The sequence below is a fragment of the Triticum dicoccoides genome, chromosome 3B, assembly GCF_002162155.2.
Source record: "Triticum dicoccoides isolate Atlit2015 ecotype Zavitan chromosome 3B, WEW_v2.0, whole genome shotgun sequence".
NCBI classification, from domain to species: domain Eukaryota; kingdom Viridiplantae; phylum Streptophyta; class Magnoliopsida; order Poales; family Poaceae; genus Triticum; species Triticum dicoccoides.
The window spans coordinates 26,796,485-26,811,793 of NC_041385.1; the positions used below are offsets into that span (position 1 = coordinate 26,796,485).

Below are 15,309 nucleotides of genomic sequence, written 5' to 3' on the forward strand. Positions count from 1 at the left end.
GCCTCCTTCAACCCGGCCCTGCTCGGCCCTCTGCCCCACGCCGCCGGCAGCTCGGCCGGCTCCTCCGGGGCACGCGGCCGCCCAAAGAAGCGCAAGGCCAACCCAGCGGGGCCTGGAGGCTCCTCTTCCGGCGGGGTTGCTCCTGCTGGGCTTCTCCCTGGACCGCGTCCTCCTACTACTGTCGCCGGCACCTTCCAAGGGATACTTGGTGCCCGGCCACCTGCCCCGACTCCGCCCCAAGCGCACCAGGCCACAACGGTGGCGTCGCCTTCCCCACAATGGGATCAGGCGGCTCTCATCGCCGCCCTCAATCAGATGGCGCTGCATCCGCCCTCTGCACCCGGCGGCGAATGGGTCCTCGACAGCGGCGCTTCGTCCCACATGAGCTCCGGTTCCGGTATTCCCTTCTCCCTACCCAACCCATCCTCTCCTTCTTCTATCATCGTCGGCAATGGTTCTCTTCTTCCCATTACCGGCGTCGGCTCTACTTCCTTCTGTACCCCCTCCCGACCTCTCTCCCTTCTTGAAATTCTCATCTCTCCCTCCCTCATCAAAAACTTAGTTTCCGTTCGTGCTTTCACTCGTGACAATTTAGTTTCAATTGAATTTGATCCCTATGGTTTTTCTATCAAGGATCTGGCCACAAAGACGGTGCTTCTCCGATGTGACTCCTCCGGCGACCTCTACACCTTCGCCCCGTCAAGCCACTGCCTCACCGCCGCCGTCACCGCCGACTTGTGGCACCAGCGCCTCGGCCATCCTGGAGCCGCCGCCCTTGCCAAAGCCTCTTCTTTTTTTGATTTCAGTTGTAATAAAACCTCGACGACACATTGCGAGGCTTGTCGTCTAGGCAAACACACTAGACTTCCCTTTAGTTCTTCTTCCTCTCACACTTCTTTTTCTTTTGAACTTTGTCATTGTGACTTATGGACGAGTCCGATCTCAAGTGTATCTGGTTATCAATATTATTTGGTCATTTTAGATGATTTCACACACTATGTCTGGACCTTTCCCGTACGCCGCAAATCTGAGGTTCATAGTCTCCTTGTTCAGTTTTATGCCTACGCTCAAACACAATTCTCCCGTCCTATCCTTGCCTTTCAGACCGACAATGGGCGTGAATTCGACAATCTCGCAAATCGCTCACTCTTTGCCTCCCACGGCACGCTCTTCCGCCTCACCTGTCCCCATACTTCCCAACAAAACGGCAAGGCCGAACGGATACTCCGTACCCTCAACGACGGTGTCCGGACCCTCCTCCTACACGCCTCCATGCCTCCTCGTTGGTGGGCCGAAGCCCTTGCCACGTCCACCTATCTCCTAAATCGGCGTCCCTGCAAAGCCAATCTCCTCACCACACCATACGAACTTCTCTTCGGGACCCCACCCGATTTTCGTCATCTCCGTGTTTTTGGATGCCTCTGTTATCCCAACCTCATTGCTACCGCCCCACACAAACTCTCCCCTCGATCAGCGGCTTGCATTTTTCTCGGTTACCCGGACGAGCGAAAAGGCTATCGTTGTTACGACCCCATTACCCGGCGCATCCTATTCTCCAGGCACGTAACTTTCGTGGAGTCTATCTTTCCATTTAAAACGCTGCCAAAATCTCCTGAAGACTCGCCCGAATCAGCTCGTGATCCACCTCCCGCGGACTACGTCGACGTTGCATGGCCACCGCCTACCCCGACCCCTCCTGGATCGCCACCTGGCCCACCCATGCAATCCCCGCCTCCCACTCCGCACTCCACTCCTTTCCCCACGTCCCCGCCCGGGCCCAACTCTACACCCGCTGGCCCACCTACCCCACCAACTCCCATGCACCACGTCTCTCCAGAGCCGCCTCCTGCGCATGTTCCACACCCAATGCTCACGCGTGCACGCCATGGAATATTCCAACCGAACCCAAAATACGCCAATCTGCATGCCACCACAATCTCTCCAATTCCCACGTCCGTTCGAGCTGCTCTCAACGACCCGAACTGGCGCTCTGCCATGCAATCCGAATTCGATGCTCTTCTCGCCAACTCCACGTGGACCCTTGTCCCTCGCCCACCTCACACTAATATTGTCACGGGCAAGTGGGTTTTCAGGCACAAAACGAACGCCGACGGATCCCTCGAACGGTACAAAGCTCGTTGGGTTGTCCGCGGCTTCACACAGCGCCCGGGCATCGACTTCGGCGAGACTTTCTCTCCGGTGGTAAAGCCAGCGACGATCCGCACCGTGCTCACTCTGGCGTGCTCACGCGGCTGGCCGGTGCACCAGCTCGACGTGAAGAACGCCTTCCTTCACGGCCTCCTCGACGAGCAGGTCTACTGCTATCAACCTGCTGGATTCGTCGACGAGGCTCGCCGCGATCATGTGTGCCGCCTCTCCAAGTCCCTATACGGCCTCAAGCAGGCTCCGCGGGCTTGGTTTCATCGCTTCGCCACCTTCGCCGCCACCATTGGGTTCACCGCCTCGCGCTCCGACGCCTCGCTATTCATACTACGGCGGGGCGGCGACACCGCCTATCTTCTACTGTACGTCGACGACATCGTCCTTGCTGCCTCATCGGCGGTCTTGCTTCGCACCATTGTCGATCAGCTTCAGCACGAGTTCGCGATGACGGACATGGGTGCTCTCCACTACTTCCTCGGCATACGCGTGCAGCGCACCTCGCGTGGGTTCTTCCTCAACCAGACCCAATACGCCGAGGACCTTCTCCGTCGCGCCGGCATGTCGCAGTGCCATCCCGCTTCCACTCCGGTTGACACGTCGCCCAAGGTTGCCGCCGACGTCGGCCGCCCCGTGGACGATCCCTCGGAGTATCGCAGCCTCGCAGGCGGGCTGCAATACCTCACTATGACACGCCCTGATCTGGCGTACGCGGTCCAGCAGGCGTGCTTGCACATGCATGATCCACGGGACAGTCATCTCGCCATCATCAAGCGCATTCTACGCTATGTTCGCGGCACCTCCACCCACGGTCTTCTACTTCCGATCTCTCGGTCGACTGAGATCATCGCTTACTCCGACGCCGACTGGGCCGGCTGCCCCGACACCCGCCGCTCTACCTCTGGCTATTGCGTTTATCTCGGTGACACGCTTGTCAGCTGGTCCTCGAAGCGGCAGGCCATCGTGTCACGATCCAGCGCGGAAGCAGAATACCGCGCCGTCGCCAATGCCGTCGCCGATTGTGTATGGCTACGGCAACTTCTCCATGAGCTCGGTGGCTCACCGCCGAAGGCTACCATCGTCTTTTGTGACAACATCTCGGCCGTGTATATGTCCACCAATCCCGTTCATCATCGGCGGACAAAACACATCGAGTTGGACATTCATTTTGTCAGAGAGAAGGTGGCCCTCGGCGATTTTCGCATTGTACATGTACCAACGACTCAACAGCTCGCAGATATCATGACCAAGGGTTTGCCAACATCGGTCTTCCAGGCTTTCCGGTCCAGTCTTTGTGTCTTGCCAAGCAGCGACGACACGACTGCGGCGGGGTGTTAGCGAACGTGTGTTCGTGTCCTCTGTGCATGCCTAGTTTTTAGCCTAGCATCGGTTGAGTCAGTTGAGCTGTACATATATAAACCAGTGTAACACCAGATGATGAATACAAGAGCTGTTGCACGCCCTCTCTCTCTATATCTCGCTCTGGCTCCAACAATCGTCATCGACAACTATGATAGCTTTACCTACAACCTGTGTCAGGTATATGGTTTCACAGGTAGTGGCCAAAGTCATGAATTGTTTTATAATTTAGTTTTGTTTCGCTTGTCTTGTTTGCATTAAGATGAAATGATTTAATAGGTGCGCGCTTGGAGGTCTTACATAAATGTATTTCGACATTTGAGAAGTAACATGAATCTACCACACATTCTGTTAATATCTAGTTGTCCTCAAAATTGTTGAAAACAGATGATAACCGATTGGCAACCAATGCCGCGAGAGATATTTAGTTACAACTTAGATGTACAAAGTTGGATCCTCGGAACTATTAAACGATTTTTCATTTCACAATGTACCCTTTTGGTGTAGCACTCCTTGTCTGGAATGTCCAAATTAGAATCAAGAATGCATGGTTTGGTTAGGTTCCATGTTTTTTCAGTGGAATATCTTCAAGTGCTTACTGACTTCTTTTTGAATTATTTGTCATTTAGAATGGTACAGAAAGTCTTCGACCGAAACAAACGTATGCAATGTAACATGTATCATTTAAACTGGATTACTAAATTAGACAAAATTGACTTGTTAAAGGTTATGTTACTATGTAACAGGAACCACAAAAGTATATTACTGGGAAATATTATCTGTGTATATCTTGATTGGGTTACCCAAGTTAGCACGACAAGTATACATCTATGAGTGGTAGTGATATGTGTTTAGTTTTTGTTGTGAAAAATCATTCCTGGAAATAATGTGATTGCAATAGTAAAAAAAAAAATTGTGTTTGCATGTCTTTAGCATGTTGTCTCTTACAATTGCTGAAGAAAAAATGTAGCAAGGACTAAGGAGCGATACAACATATAAAGGAACAATTGTTTTTGATGAAGCGACATATAAAGGAACAATTTGTTTAGATGTGAGAATAATATGGGCCATGTGAATTTTTTTCTTCAAGAAGCACATGCTTATGAGATGGTTAAGTTTATTTTTGTACCTTTATATTACGGCATGAACACATGCTATGAAATACAAGTCTTGCTGAAATTGAGTGTTTGATACAGTATATGGGGGAGCTTGGAGTACATTTTGAGGTGTACCGTAATGATGAACTTACCATAGAGGATGTAAAGAGGTATAGTTCTCTGAGCACATGTTCAATTACCATTTATTTTCTGTCTGATCCATCTAAAGGGATTATACATATTACAACTTTGCTGATGATGTTCCCTTTTAAAAATCTCTTCTAGGATGAAGCCACGAGGAATACTTATTTCTCCAGGGCCTGGTAAGTTTCTCTTGTTGAATCTCATAACAGTTTTAAGTTTCTGAGCTTAACAGTTACATTCATATTTCTTTAGGCGAACCGCAAGATTCAGGTATATCATTGCAGACTGTTCTGGAACTCGGGCCAACCATCCCAATATTCGGAGTTTGCATGGGTCTGCAGTGCATTGGAGAGGCTTTTGGAGGTTAGATTTATCTCTATGGACACAAGGTTTTTCATGACCTGTTCTTCTGTCTTGCTGATGTTTTTTTGTTACAGGGAAGATTATTCGCGTTCCTTCTGGTGTGATGCATGGAAAAAGCTCCCCAGTTCACTATGACGAAGTTTTAGGAAAGGCCATATTTGAGGGCTTGTCAAAGTATGATTTCTCAACAGTTCAGTAAATCCCATGGATATTTCGGTTCTAGCTTACATTGCATAACAGTCAACTGACACCAGTATCGCAAACATTAAATTACACACATCTCATGATTGCTTCTGTTTTTTTATGATAATTAGGATTTACGAATGCTGTTGGGCTCTGTTTACCTGTTTAGAGCACTTATTTTTTGTCTTGAGAAATTCTGTAGCATGTGCCATGCAAATGGCAAGTCAAAATGTCAACATATGCAGTTAGTATTGATGATAGAATTTTAGTCTGGGGTAGCTTTTCTTTTACTCCCTCTGTCCGGAAATACTTGTCACCAAAATGGATAAAAGAGGGTGTATCTAGACGTATTTTAGTTCTAGATACATATCTTTTTATCCATTTTGATGACAAGTATTTTCGGACGGAGGGAGTATCAGGGAACAAGTTCTGTTTGTTTCCTTGTTCAGTCTGGCACTTGTCCAAAGTGAGCCTTTTGATTTGACATGATCCTCGATCACTTGCATGGACAGCCCTTTTACCGCTGCAAGATATCATAGCTTGGTCATTGAGAAGGAAAGCTTCCCACACGACGAACTGGAGATCACGGCATGGACTGAAGATGGACTTATCATGGCCGCCCGCCACAAGAAGTACAAGCATATCCAGGTATTTCTTAGCTCCATGCTTCATGCCGTGGTTGTCATGGTAGTACTAACTGATAGATTATAATGTAACTCTTTCAGGGGGTCCAGTTCCACCCAGAGAGTATCATCACCCCTGAAGGCAAGAGAATCATCCTCAACTTTGCGAGATACGTCGAGGAGTTTGAGAAGCAGGCCTCGGACTCAGTAGGGAACTAGAGTAATCGAGAAGTAGAGCACTTAGGGGAACTACATAGATGCTATTGTTGGGGAGGGGCCTAAGCCAAACAGATTCAGAGATAAGGAACAAGGGAAAAGAGCTTTCCGTTGCCATTCGCTTGGTTCATTGTAATAATGTTCATTGTGGATCGACATCTCTTGTAAACTTGATCAACTTTGTGAATCGCGGTGGCTCTTTGTGAACGATAAATCAGTGGAAGCTGAGCTGTTTAACATCTTGGACTGGTTCTGGGCGGGCCAGGCCTTGCCGTGCTCCATTTCATTGTTGGGCCCAATTGTTTTGGCAGCCTGAATATCATTTCCTCCGTCGTGTTTCACAGGTGGAATGAGTGGGCAAACATGTTTACCTGATCATACAACATTTTTGCCTCGATTCTGTACCGAATGTTTGGCCAAAAATGCTCTGAAAATGGTTAGTGAATGCCTCCATGGCACCATCAACATGTAGTTTTTTCTGCTACACTGTGCGGAAGGCTTTCATAAAAGGCCCTTCAATGCATTTGCAGGTACACTCAAGTTTTCCTGGTACCATTCCTGGAAGCCATAGGATATTAGGATGGATACGATCTGGATGGCCCATAGGTTTAGGTTAAACGGATATAAAATGTAAAGCTATCTGCTAAAAAGTGATTTTGACCTCCTCCCTCAAAATACTCCCTCCGTAAACTAATATAAGAGTGTTTAGATCACTAAAGTAGTGATCTAAACGCTCTTATATTAGTTTACAGAGGGAGTATGTATTTAACTGCGTTCAAAAAAAGTATGTCTTGGAAGTTACAAAATAAATATAGCCTAAAGCAGTCTTTGGTCACGTGACACATTTGAAGTGGTTTTTAGCACCTGAACTGCACATCATCGTCTGTGTGGCAAGTCCAAGTCACACCCTTCACTCAAAACTTCTAAAAAAAAGAAGAAGAAAAACGTCTATGTGGCAAAAGAGTTGTTATTTGTACTCCTAGATAGAACCCTCGTGTCACTTGAATTCATCACTGCGAGTACTGAGTAACACATACAATTATCTAGGAGTACATTGTAAGTAGATTATTCTGTGCTAATAATCTACTTACAGTGTATCAACACCTTATATCGTTGGGCCAAATGGATTTATGTAAAAAAAAAAGCGGGCCGATAATGGCCGTCGCCATGGGTTGAAATCTGAAGATCCATCCGCCACCGAGTTGACATTGACACCACAAAGCAGCCGCCAGAACACAAGGATAACTTAAGAGTCAATTACACCGGTGGTGCTAGAACTTGGCGTAAACGGTCACTTTAGTGCTAGAACTTATGGCATACATTGAAGTGATGCAAAAACTTGGCTCAGACGTGCAAATACGGTGCTAATCATGTTTGTATACGTCTGCGACACTGACGAGGCCTGTCAGCATGGCGTAGGACCCGTTGTCTGTGACCAAACAATGAAGACAAGGCGTGTTTTTGTTTTCCTTTTTCTTAGAAACCCCCTTGTCTTATATATTTTTTTCACCAAAAAGACCCTGAGAGGCGGGTCTTAGCTGTCAGCAGCAAAAATAATAATTGAACAGAAAAAAGGTGCGCTTAGGTTTCAAACCAGTGACCTCCAATTAACGTGTCCGCTGCGAACCACCTAACAAAGATCATGCTCGTTCTCTGAAGAGGATACACAACCTTATATTCTTTAATATTTTTAGGTGAATATTCTTTAATTAAACAACACAAATTTGCAAAGGTTTGTTACTCTTTACATTTTTTAGACAATGCTACAATTTACGTCTATAACAGAACGTGCTCATGGGCCAAAACTGACAACAGTTTGTCAGTTAGTGTGCCCTATTTTTAATATGTTACTATTTTATTTTTATTTTTTGCAGTTTGTAATAAAAATTAATTATAACTATAAATAGCATACATATAATTTTAATTATGTATTCATTTGAGGAACAAAGTCTTTGTACATATATTTATATTTTTAGTTATATAAATTCATTTTTTGAAAACACACAAACTTTATTAGAAAACATCTCATAAAAAAACCTTTGTTAAAATCGCATGAGCACTTTTAAAACAAATCAATTCTTTTAAAGACTGGACACTTTTATATAATAGGTGAACATTTTATGAAACTACATGAGCATTTACTTAACGTTATTTATTTTATTTATATGTATATTATTTAAAAATATAATTCTATTTTTAATAAAATTTTGGAAAAAACCAACATTTTGAAAATTTTAAAAATGCTAAGGGTACGCTCAGGGTTCGAGTCTCTGCGGCTGCATCTTGTTTACTATATTTTCTTCTTTTTCTTATTCAATTGAAGATATATAGCTTGTGTTTCCTCTTTTTTGGCAAAAATATAGCCAGTGTTTCCTTAATGTACATGAACGGTGAATGGGTTGGCTGGCTAACTTCACGAGTACGGAACTTGAGGTTTCTCAGGTTGGAAACCTGAGCATACCTTTAATTTCATTCAATTAAAATTTGTGCTGCAGATAGCTGGGACCCGCTTGTCAGCAGCTTTTCTATATGAAAAAAATAAAAGGTTTCCATGCAAAAAAGCATGCCGCACGCCTTGTCTTCATTGTTGGGTCACTGACAAACGGGCCCACGCCACGCTAGCATGCCTCGTCAGCGTCGTGGACATATACAAACGTGATTAGCACCGTATTTGGACGTCCAAGCCAAGTTTTTACACCACTTCGATGTATTCCACAAGTTGTAGCACTAAAGCGACCGTTTACGTCAAGTTCTAGCACCACCGGAGTAATTGACTCATAACTTAACTACTTCCTCCGTCACGGTTTAGAAGACGCGTTTGGAAATTCTCTGAGATCTAGATGGTTATCTATTGTTTGTAAGATGGGCTAAAAAATAGCATTCACACTACGCATACATATAGAAATAGTACTCCGGAGTACTAATTAGCTACTAGAAATAAATGCAATGTGCCCTAAACCTTCTCTATTATGGAAACGCATGTAAATTTAACTGTGACTTCTAAACTATGACGGAGGGAGTACTCCTACATCTATTTGTCATGCAGCGATTAGTATTGACCTTTTACATAAGCACCACCTGCATGTGCATCTCGCCACTGTACTGGACTGGGGCCTGGAGTGGATGCAAAGCAAAACCACCTACTACCCTGGCCGCCTGACAAACCCGGGTCAAACAAAGATCCAAGGCAAATGATAGAAAGTGAGGTGACATTGTGCTCCACAGACCGACCGCAAACCTCAGCCACGAATGATTGATTCCATGAACGATAGAATACGGCAATGATAATCCGGTGCTCCTAGTCTCATCGCCTAGCATTCGTTTTGACTGAGCACAGGACCCCAGGTCACCAGTGAGCGTCACGCGCCACGGGCTCATGTAACCACGTGAGGTCGAATTTCGTGTTTTGACCTTTTTTGCAAACAAAATCAAGATCTGACCCCTGTTCGAAAAAATTTCAGGATTTGATCCTTTTGCTATCGCCAGAGCCCCTGGCGATAGGGTTAGACAGGCTACCGCCAGATACCCTGGCAGTAGGGTGTGACGGAGGGAGACGGGGGCCGTCACCACACGCTGACGTGGATAAGTACCTTACCGCCAGACAACCTGGCGGTAAGCTGTCTAACCCTACCGCCAATGACTCTGGCGGTAAGGTGTGGCAGGGTTTTGCCGTGCATGCCTTCTACAACGAGATATGCAAGCGTCCTGGCGGTAGGTTCACCCTACCGCTACCGCCAGGGCTCATGGCGGTAGGCTGTCTGACCCTACCGCCAGGGAGCCTGGCGGTAGGGTCCTGTGTTTCGTGTAAAATTTTGTAGACATAAGAAGTTTGATCACATCCAAATAGTGTGATCACAATTTCATAGACATCCAAATAGTTTGATCACAATTTCATAGAAATATGCAAGGGCCCTGAACATAAGAACCAATAGGCACAATTTCATAGACATAAGCATAATTAGTTTTGCCATTACAGATTAAGAAACAAGTACCAAATAACATAGTTTGATCATAATTTCATAGACATAAACATAACATAGTTTGATCACAATTTCATAGACATAAACATAACATAGTTTGATCACATCCAAATAGTTTCACCAAGCCAAAATAGGTAGCAATCAAACATGACGATCATCAGCAGCCACACACATATATAGTTTAGATGATATCGATGACGATCATCATCTTCAAGCCTTGACGGTTGGTCTTCCTGATAGTAATAAGGATGGCCTGTCCAACATGAAGATTCTTGTCAACGAGGAAGCTCTTCCACCCATCTGTGCTTAAATTTGTGCGACCGTCCGTGTCCACGCCGTACGCACAAGTAGTGACGGGGCCCCTTGCGGTATGGCGTATTCCAGCATAGCCTTCTTCATCAGCCTCGATGCCACAACTCTCAGATAGGCTCTTTGGCAATTTCTGAATAAGAAAAACATATCAATTAATAAGTATAGATTATCTAAACTATTAACAATTCCTTGGATTCTACACTAATAACATACCATGTCATGTCGATTGATCATGGTAGTTGTCAGACGGGTCACGAATGGCGCCCCGATCAACTCAGCACGTGGCAGAAAGTTGTCCCATAGGTTGCACACCTCCTGTTCGCTCAGCCTCACTCTTTGAGCACAGATGGTTTCCTCAAGTGGGTCTTCATAGTCATCATCCTCATCAAGTGGTGGTGGTGGCGCCATGTTCCTTATATAAGCATTGATTGGATAAAGTTGATTATTTCCCGCAAAAAAAAGGATAGAGTTGATTAAGCAAATATCACATATGAAGATATATAGCAAAACAAACATCTACAATATTCACACAAGAAATCATCACATATGGCTATAAGAAAGACTAAATCTAGGGTTCATCTAGGTTCTAGGGTTCATCATATCAACTAGAGAGGGTTCCTCGTATGGCTATAAGAAAGACTAAACCTAGGGTTCATACATTTGCAACTATATGAAATAGAAATACACACATTTTCACACTATGCATTAACCACCTACCGATTTTGCAAAACATCCATCTTCACAAATTTGCAATACATTAACCATCTACGAATTTTGTTATGCCTTTATCCTCACAATCTTGCATTCAACATACAGAAAGATTTCTTATAAAATTCATATATACATAACAAAATAAAATGGACCAACATATATGCATTCACCAACATATCCTCACATATCTTGCAATTGTTTCACCCACACATCCTCACATAGGCCTACTACTAAATCATATACTCCTAAACAACTAAAACATCATAAAAAAATCAACACCAAAACCTAGGTTGCACCTAGTGCCAAAAATAACTTCAAAAATAAAAAACCATTGCGAAAACTGATTGAAGGGAATGGAGGAGCTTACCGGCCTCTTCGATTTGGCCCAAAGATCCGCGAAAATAGTGGAGGGAAGAGGGAGATCGAGGGAGGGGATCGGGATGAGGAGAGAGGCGGCGCTCGACTCTGTTCGAGTCGAGGGGAGGAGGAAGAACGGGCTGGTGGGTGGGATAGGGCCGCCCGCAGTATCACTTGCCTCTTCGATACCTACCGCCACCACCTCGGGCGGTAGGCCACCGAACCCTACCGCCTCAGACTGTGGCGGTAGGCCCTTTCCCCCGTCAGTACGCGCCGACGGCCGTCAGTCGCCGTTAGAGGGCCTACCGCCACTGCTGATGGTGGTAGGGCGTGCAAACCTACCGCCGGCCCTCCTGGCGGTAGTCAAAAGGGTCAGATTCCGAAATAGTTTCAGACAGGGGTCAGATCTTAAATTTCTTTCTAAAAAGGGTCAAAACATGAAATTTTGCCACCACGTGACCGGCGGCGACCTCCACTGCACTGGACGCTGCGCTGCAGACACAGCCTGCCGTTGCCGGTCGCCAGGAAGAAAACATCGAGGAAACGGGCGGAGTTCACCATGCACATGCAAGTGGACGGGGGCAGCTAGCGCTGGTGCCGTGGCAGAAGAGAAAAATCTCCGTGCCAAGTGCAGCTCGATCGAGTACCTGGCGTCCTGGCCTGGATCTGCTCGTCCACAGCTTTAGTTTCACTGGGAGCCTCCTCTGGGCGAGCACGTGACATTAAAGATGCGGTAGCGATGGATCGATCAGGACAGGTTCACCGCGGTTTTGACCGTTCTTCTGGCTCCTCGTCGGTTGATGTTACCCATAGGGAAACTACAGGCGATATAGTAATATTGTTGTGGATAATTATGTTGGGAATTTGGACTATCTCGCGACTTTTTGTGGAAGTTCACTAGCGCCGAGATTTGAGTTGGATGTCGATGGGGATGTGGACAGCCCACTAGCCGGGAGCACCAACAGGAGCCACGCGAGTAGGAGTAGTACGTACGTGCATATGGCGTCCAACTGGCTTGGATCCCATTCCCATCCGTTTTCCTGAGCAGATCGATGCTTATTCAAGACCGCCATAACTTCTAGTACGTACTACTTATCTGAATGATCGATCGACGTCAACTTTTTAACACTCGGGTCGCCATCGATACACAACAGCTTACTTAAAAAAATCTGGATAAACAGCGGCTGGGGGGTGAAGATTCAACGGAACTGCGATGGAGTGTCCGAAGGAACCTCCTCTTTCGACCACGCAACGTGAGTTCTGCCGCCGCTCGATCGTTTTTGGCTGCGGCATGTGTGCCAAGTGCCGCAGAAATCACACATTTGATCTGAGGCCGAAATCAAATCACAAACTGGCCTACTCTCGAAAAAATTTCACTCTGCTGACTCTTTAGTGTGGCGCCCGGCAGCTAGGCGCCGCACCCTACAGTGCAACGTCCTTCCTTTAGGTGTCGCAGATATAGCCAGCGTGGCAGCCCTGGTTCAGTTGCGGCCCCACAGACAGCAATGCAGCGCCTAAGGCTAGGGCGCCACACTTGTAATGTGCAGCGCTCGTGTCTTAGGCGCTGCACGTTGACTTAGACCACATCGGGCTAGCCCCTCCCAGGCAGTTCTTCCACCTCTGAGGAAGTTGCTCTCTGTACAGAGAGCGGCGGCGGCGCCCCCTTCGGATCCCCCCCACCCCCTCTCAGATATGAAGTTTAGGCGCCCAACGCTTAGGCGCTGCACTGTACAGTGCAGCGCCCTTTCCATAGGCGCTGCTCAACTGGCCATGGCTATCCAGAGGGCCACAGAAGACTTGCGGCACTGATCATCCATAATACTTACAATGACTGCAGCATCACAACAATTTGAACAAACACAAATTTTATGCCGATGAGTTCATAACTTAAGACAATTCAAACATTACTACGACATGGTTCACGACACATTCATTACAAATGACAAATGACAGCTTGCCCTAGAAGATAGTTCACCAACATCTCACATGCCCTCACAAGTTCACGATACATTCATTAGAAGATAGTTGACGACGAGTGCACCGAAGCGAAGTCCCTACTGAGTAGAGCGAGGCCATTTCCCCTTCTTGTCACATGCCGAGTCCTCCTCTTGCGCCTCGCGAGCCTTTGCAAGCTTTCTTGCCCTCTCCTCCTCACGAGCAAGTTTCGCTTGGCGTGCCCTCTCCTCCTCTCGTTTCTTCCGCTCCATCCTCTCCTTCTGACGACGCTCTTCCTCCAAGCCTCTTCGAAACGATTCTTCGAACCGCCGTTGCCGCCTAAGACAATCTTGGTATTGGTCATTTTTGACATCTTCTGGCACTTCAAGATCTATCCACGTGAAGTACTTGCATAGAAGAGGCGGTGACTGCATAAAAATTTGTTGTTAGTGTTGACACACATTTGAGAGTAACATTTTACTTCTCGAGCTTACCAGTGGTTGGTCATAGGCGTTAGTTGGAAGTGCACAATCATAAGCATAGTTCGGGTATACAAAATATCTCCGCCCTTCCGTCCATGATTTCTTTTGGTCGGTGGACACCTTCACCTTGCAAACATCTCCACACCAACATGGTGGGATGTTGACATCTTTCTCTTTCACCTTGTCCAAAGATGCATCCTCCCACTTGTTCGGCATGTCTTCTTGGTTAGCACACGGTGGGCTCGTCATGGAACAGGATGAAGCCATGCCTACAAAACCGAGAATTCTTGGTTAACCCTAACCCCCACTTAACAATAACCACAACCCTAACCATAGCATAACCCTAACACCAATATCAAACACACATAACCCTAACCCTAGCATACTATGAAATCCTAACCATACCAAATTAGCAAAGAAACATAACACGATTCAACACAAATTTCCAAATCCAAGCAAAAACTAGGGTTTCCCCAAACTAGCAAGATTTGAGCAAATGTGACAATTCCTATGGATGAAAACGAGGGGATCGGAGGAGATTACCTTAAGGGAGGGGTTGGCTTCGAAATCCACGGTCAAATACTCCGGATCTGAGAAGGATTTGAGAGGGGGAGAGAGGAGGGCAGAGGGGAGGCACTGAGCTTCGGGTTTGTGTGGGGGGTGGGGGTGTGTGGGGTGGGGATGGGTGGGAGGGAGTTGGTGTAGCCTAATAGATGTCCAGGTGTGCAGCGCCTAAGGGAAAGGCGCCACACTACACAGTGCAGCGCCTTGCCCTTAGGCGCTGCACTGTGTAGTGTGGCACCTTGCCCTTAGGCGGTGCACACCTGGACATGCCAGTCCAGAGAGCAACAGAAGCGTTCCAGTAGGTTTTGCACCCAAAAACAATGTTAAGTCAGTGTGCAGCGCCTAAGGGCAAGGCGTTGCACTGTGTAGTGTGGCGCCTTGCCCTTAGGCGCTGCACTACCTGCCGTTTTCAAATACCAACTGCTTTTTTGTTTTGTGATTCACATAGATGGCACATAATCATATCCAAATTACATGTAGTAGTCCAAAACACAGAAAGAGTAGTCCAATCACATAGTCATACACACATAGCACATATACTCGTCCAAATCACATAGTCATACACATATAGCAATAGAGTAGTCCAATCACATAGTCATACACAAACATTGAGCCAAAGCACATAGTGGCACACATTTTGGTTCATAAGAAGGTCATGGTCCTTGTCCCTTCTTCTTCTTCCTCTCTTCTTCTTCTTCTTCTCCCTCCTCCCACCACCAAGGGATCTCACCTCCCCCCTCCGTGTCCTCCACCCCATTCATTGTTTCCATACCTATGAAAATGGCAATATAATAGTTAGTCACACAATACAAAATGACAACAC

At 46.6% G+C, this 15,309-nt stretch overlaps 1 protein-coding gene across 1 annotated transcript in view; it reads left to right on the forward strand.

Moving 5' to 3' along the window:
• The window catches only part of LOC119280594 (anthranilate synthase beta subunit 1, chloroplastic-like), an 8,204-nt gene extending 1,822 nt beyond the window's left edge, over window positions 1-6,382 (forward strand). Inside the window, exons 3-9 of the mRNA XM_037561401.1 lie at window positions 3,655-3,699; window positions 4,716-4,786; window positions 4,902-4,939; window positions 5,013-5,123; window positions 5,198-5,297; window positions 5,819-5,954; window positions 6,032-6,382. Of these exons, the coding sequence (XP_037417298.1) occupies window positions 3,655-3,699; window positions 4,716-4,786; window positions 4,902-4,939; window positions 5,013-5,123; window positions 5,198-5,297; window positions 5,819-5,954; window positions 6,032-6,148 (618 nt within the window). The 3' untranslated portion in view covers window positions 6,149-6,382. The remainder of the gene's footprint in view (window positions 1-3,654; window positions 3,700-4,715; window positions 4,787-4,901; window positions 4,940-5,012; window positions 5,124-5,197; window positions 5,298-5,818; window positions 5,955-6,031) is intronic.
• The last annotated feature ends 8,927 nt before the right edge of the window (window positions 6,383-15,309 follow it).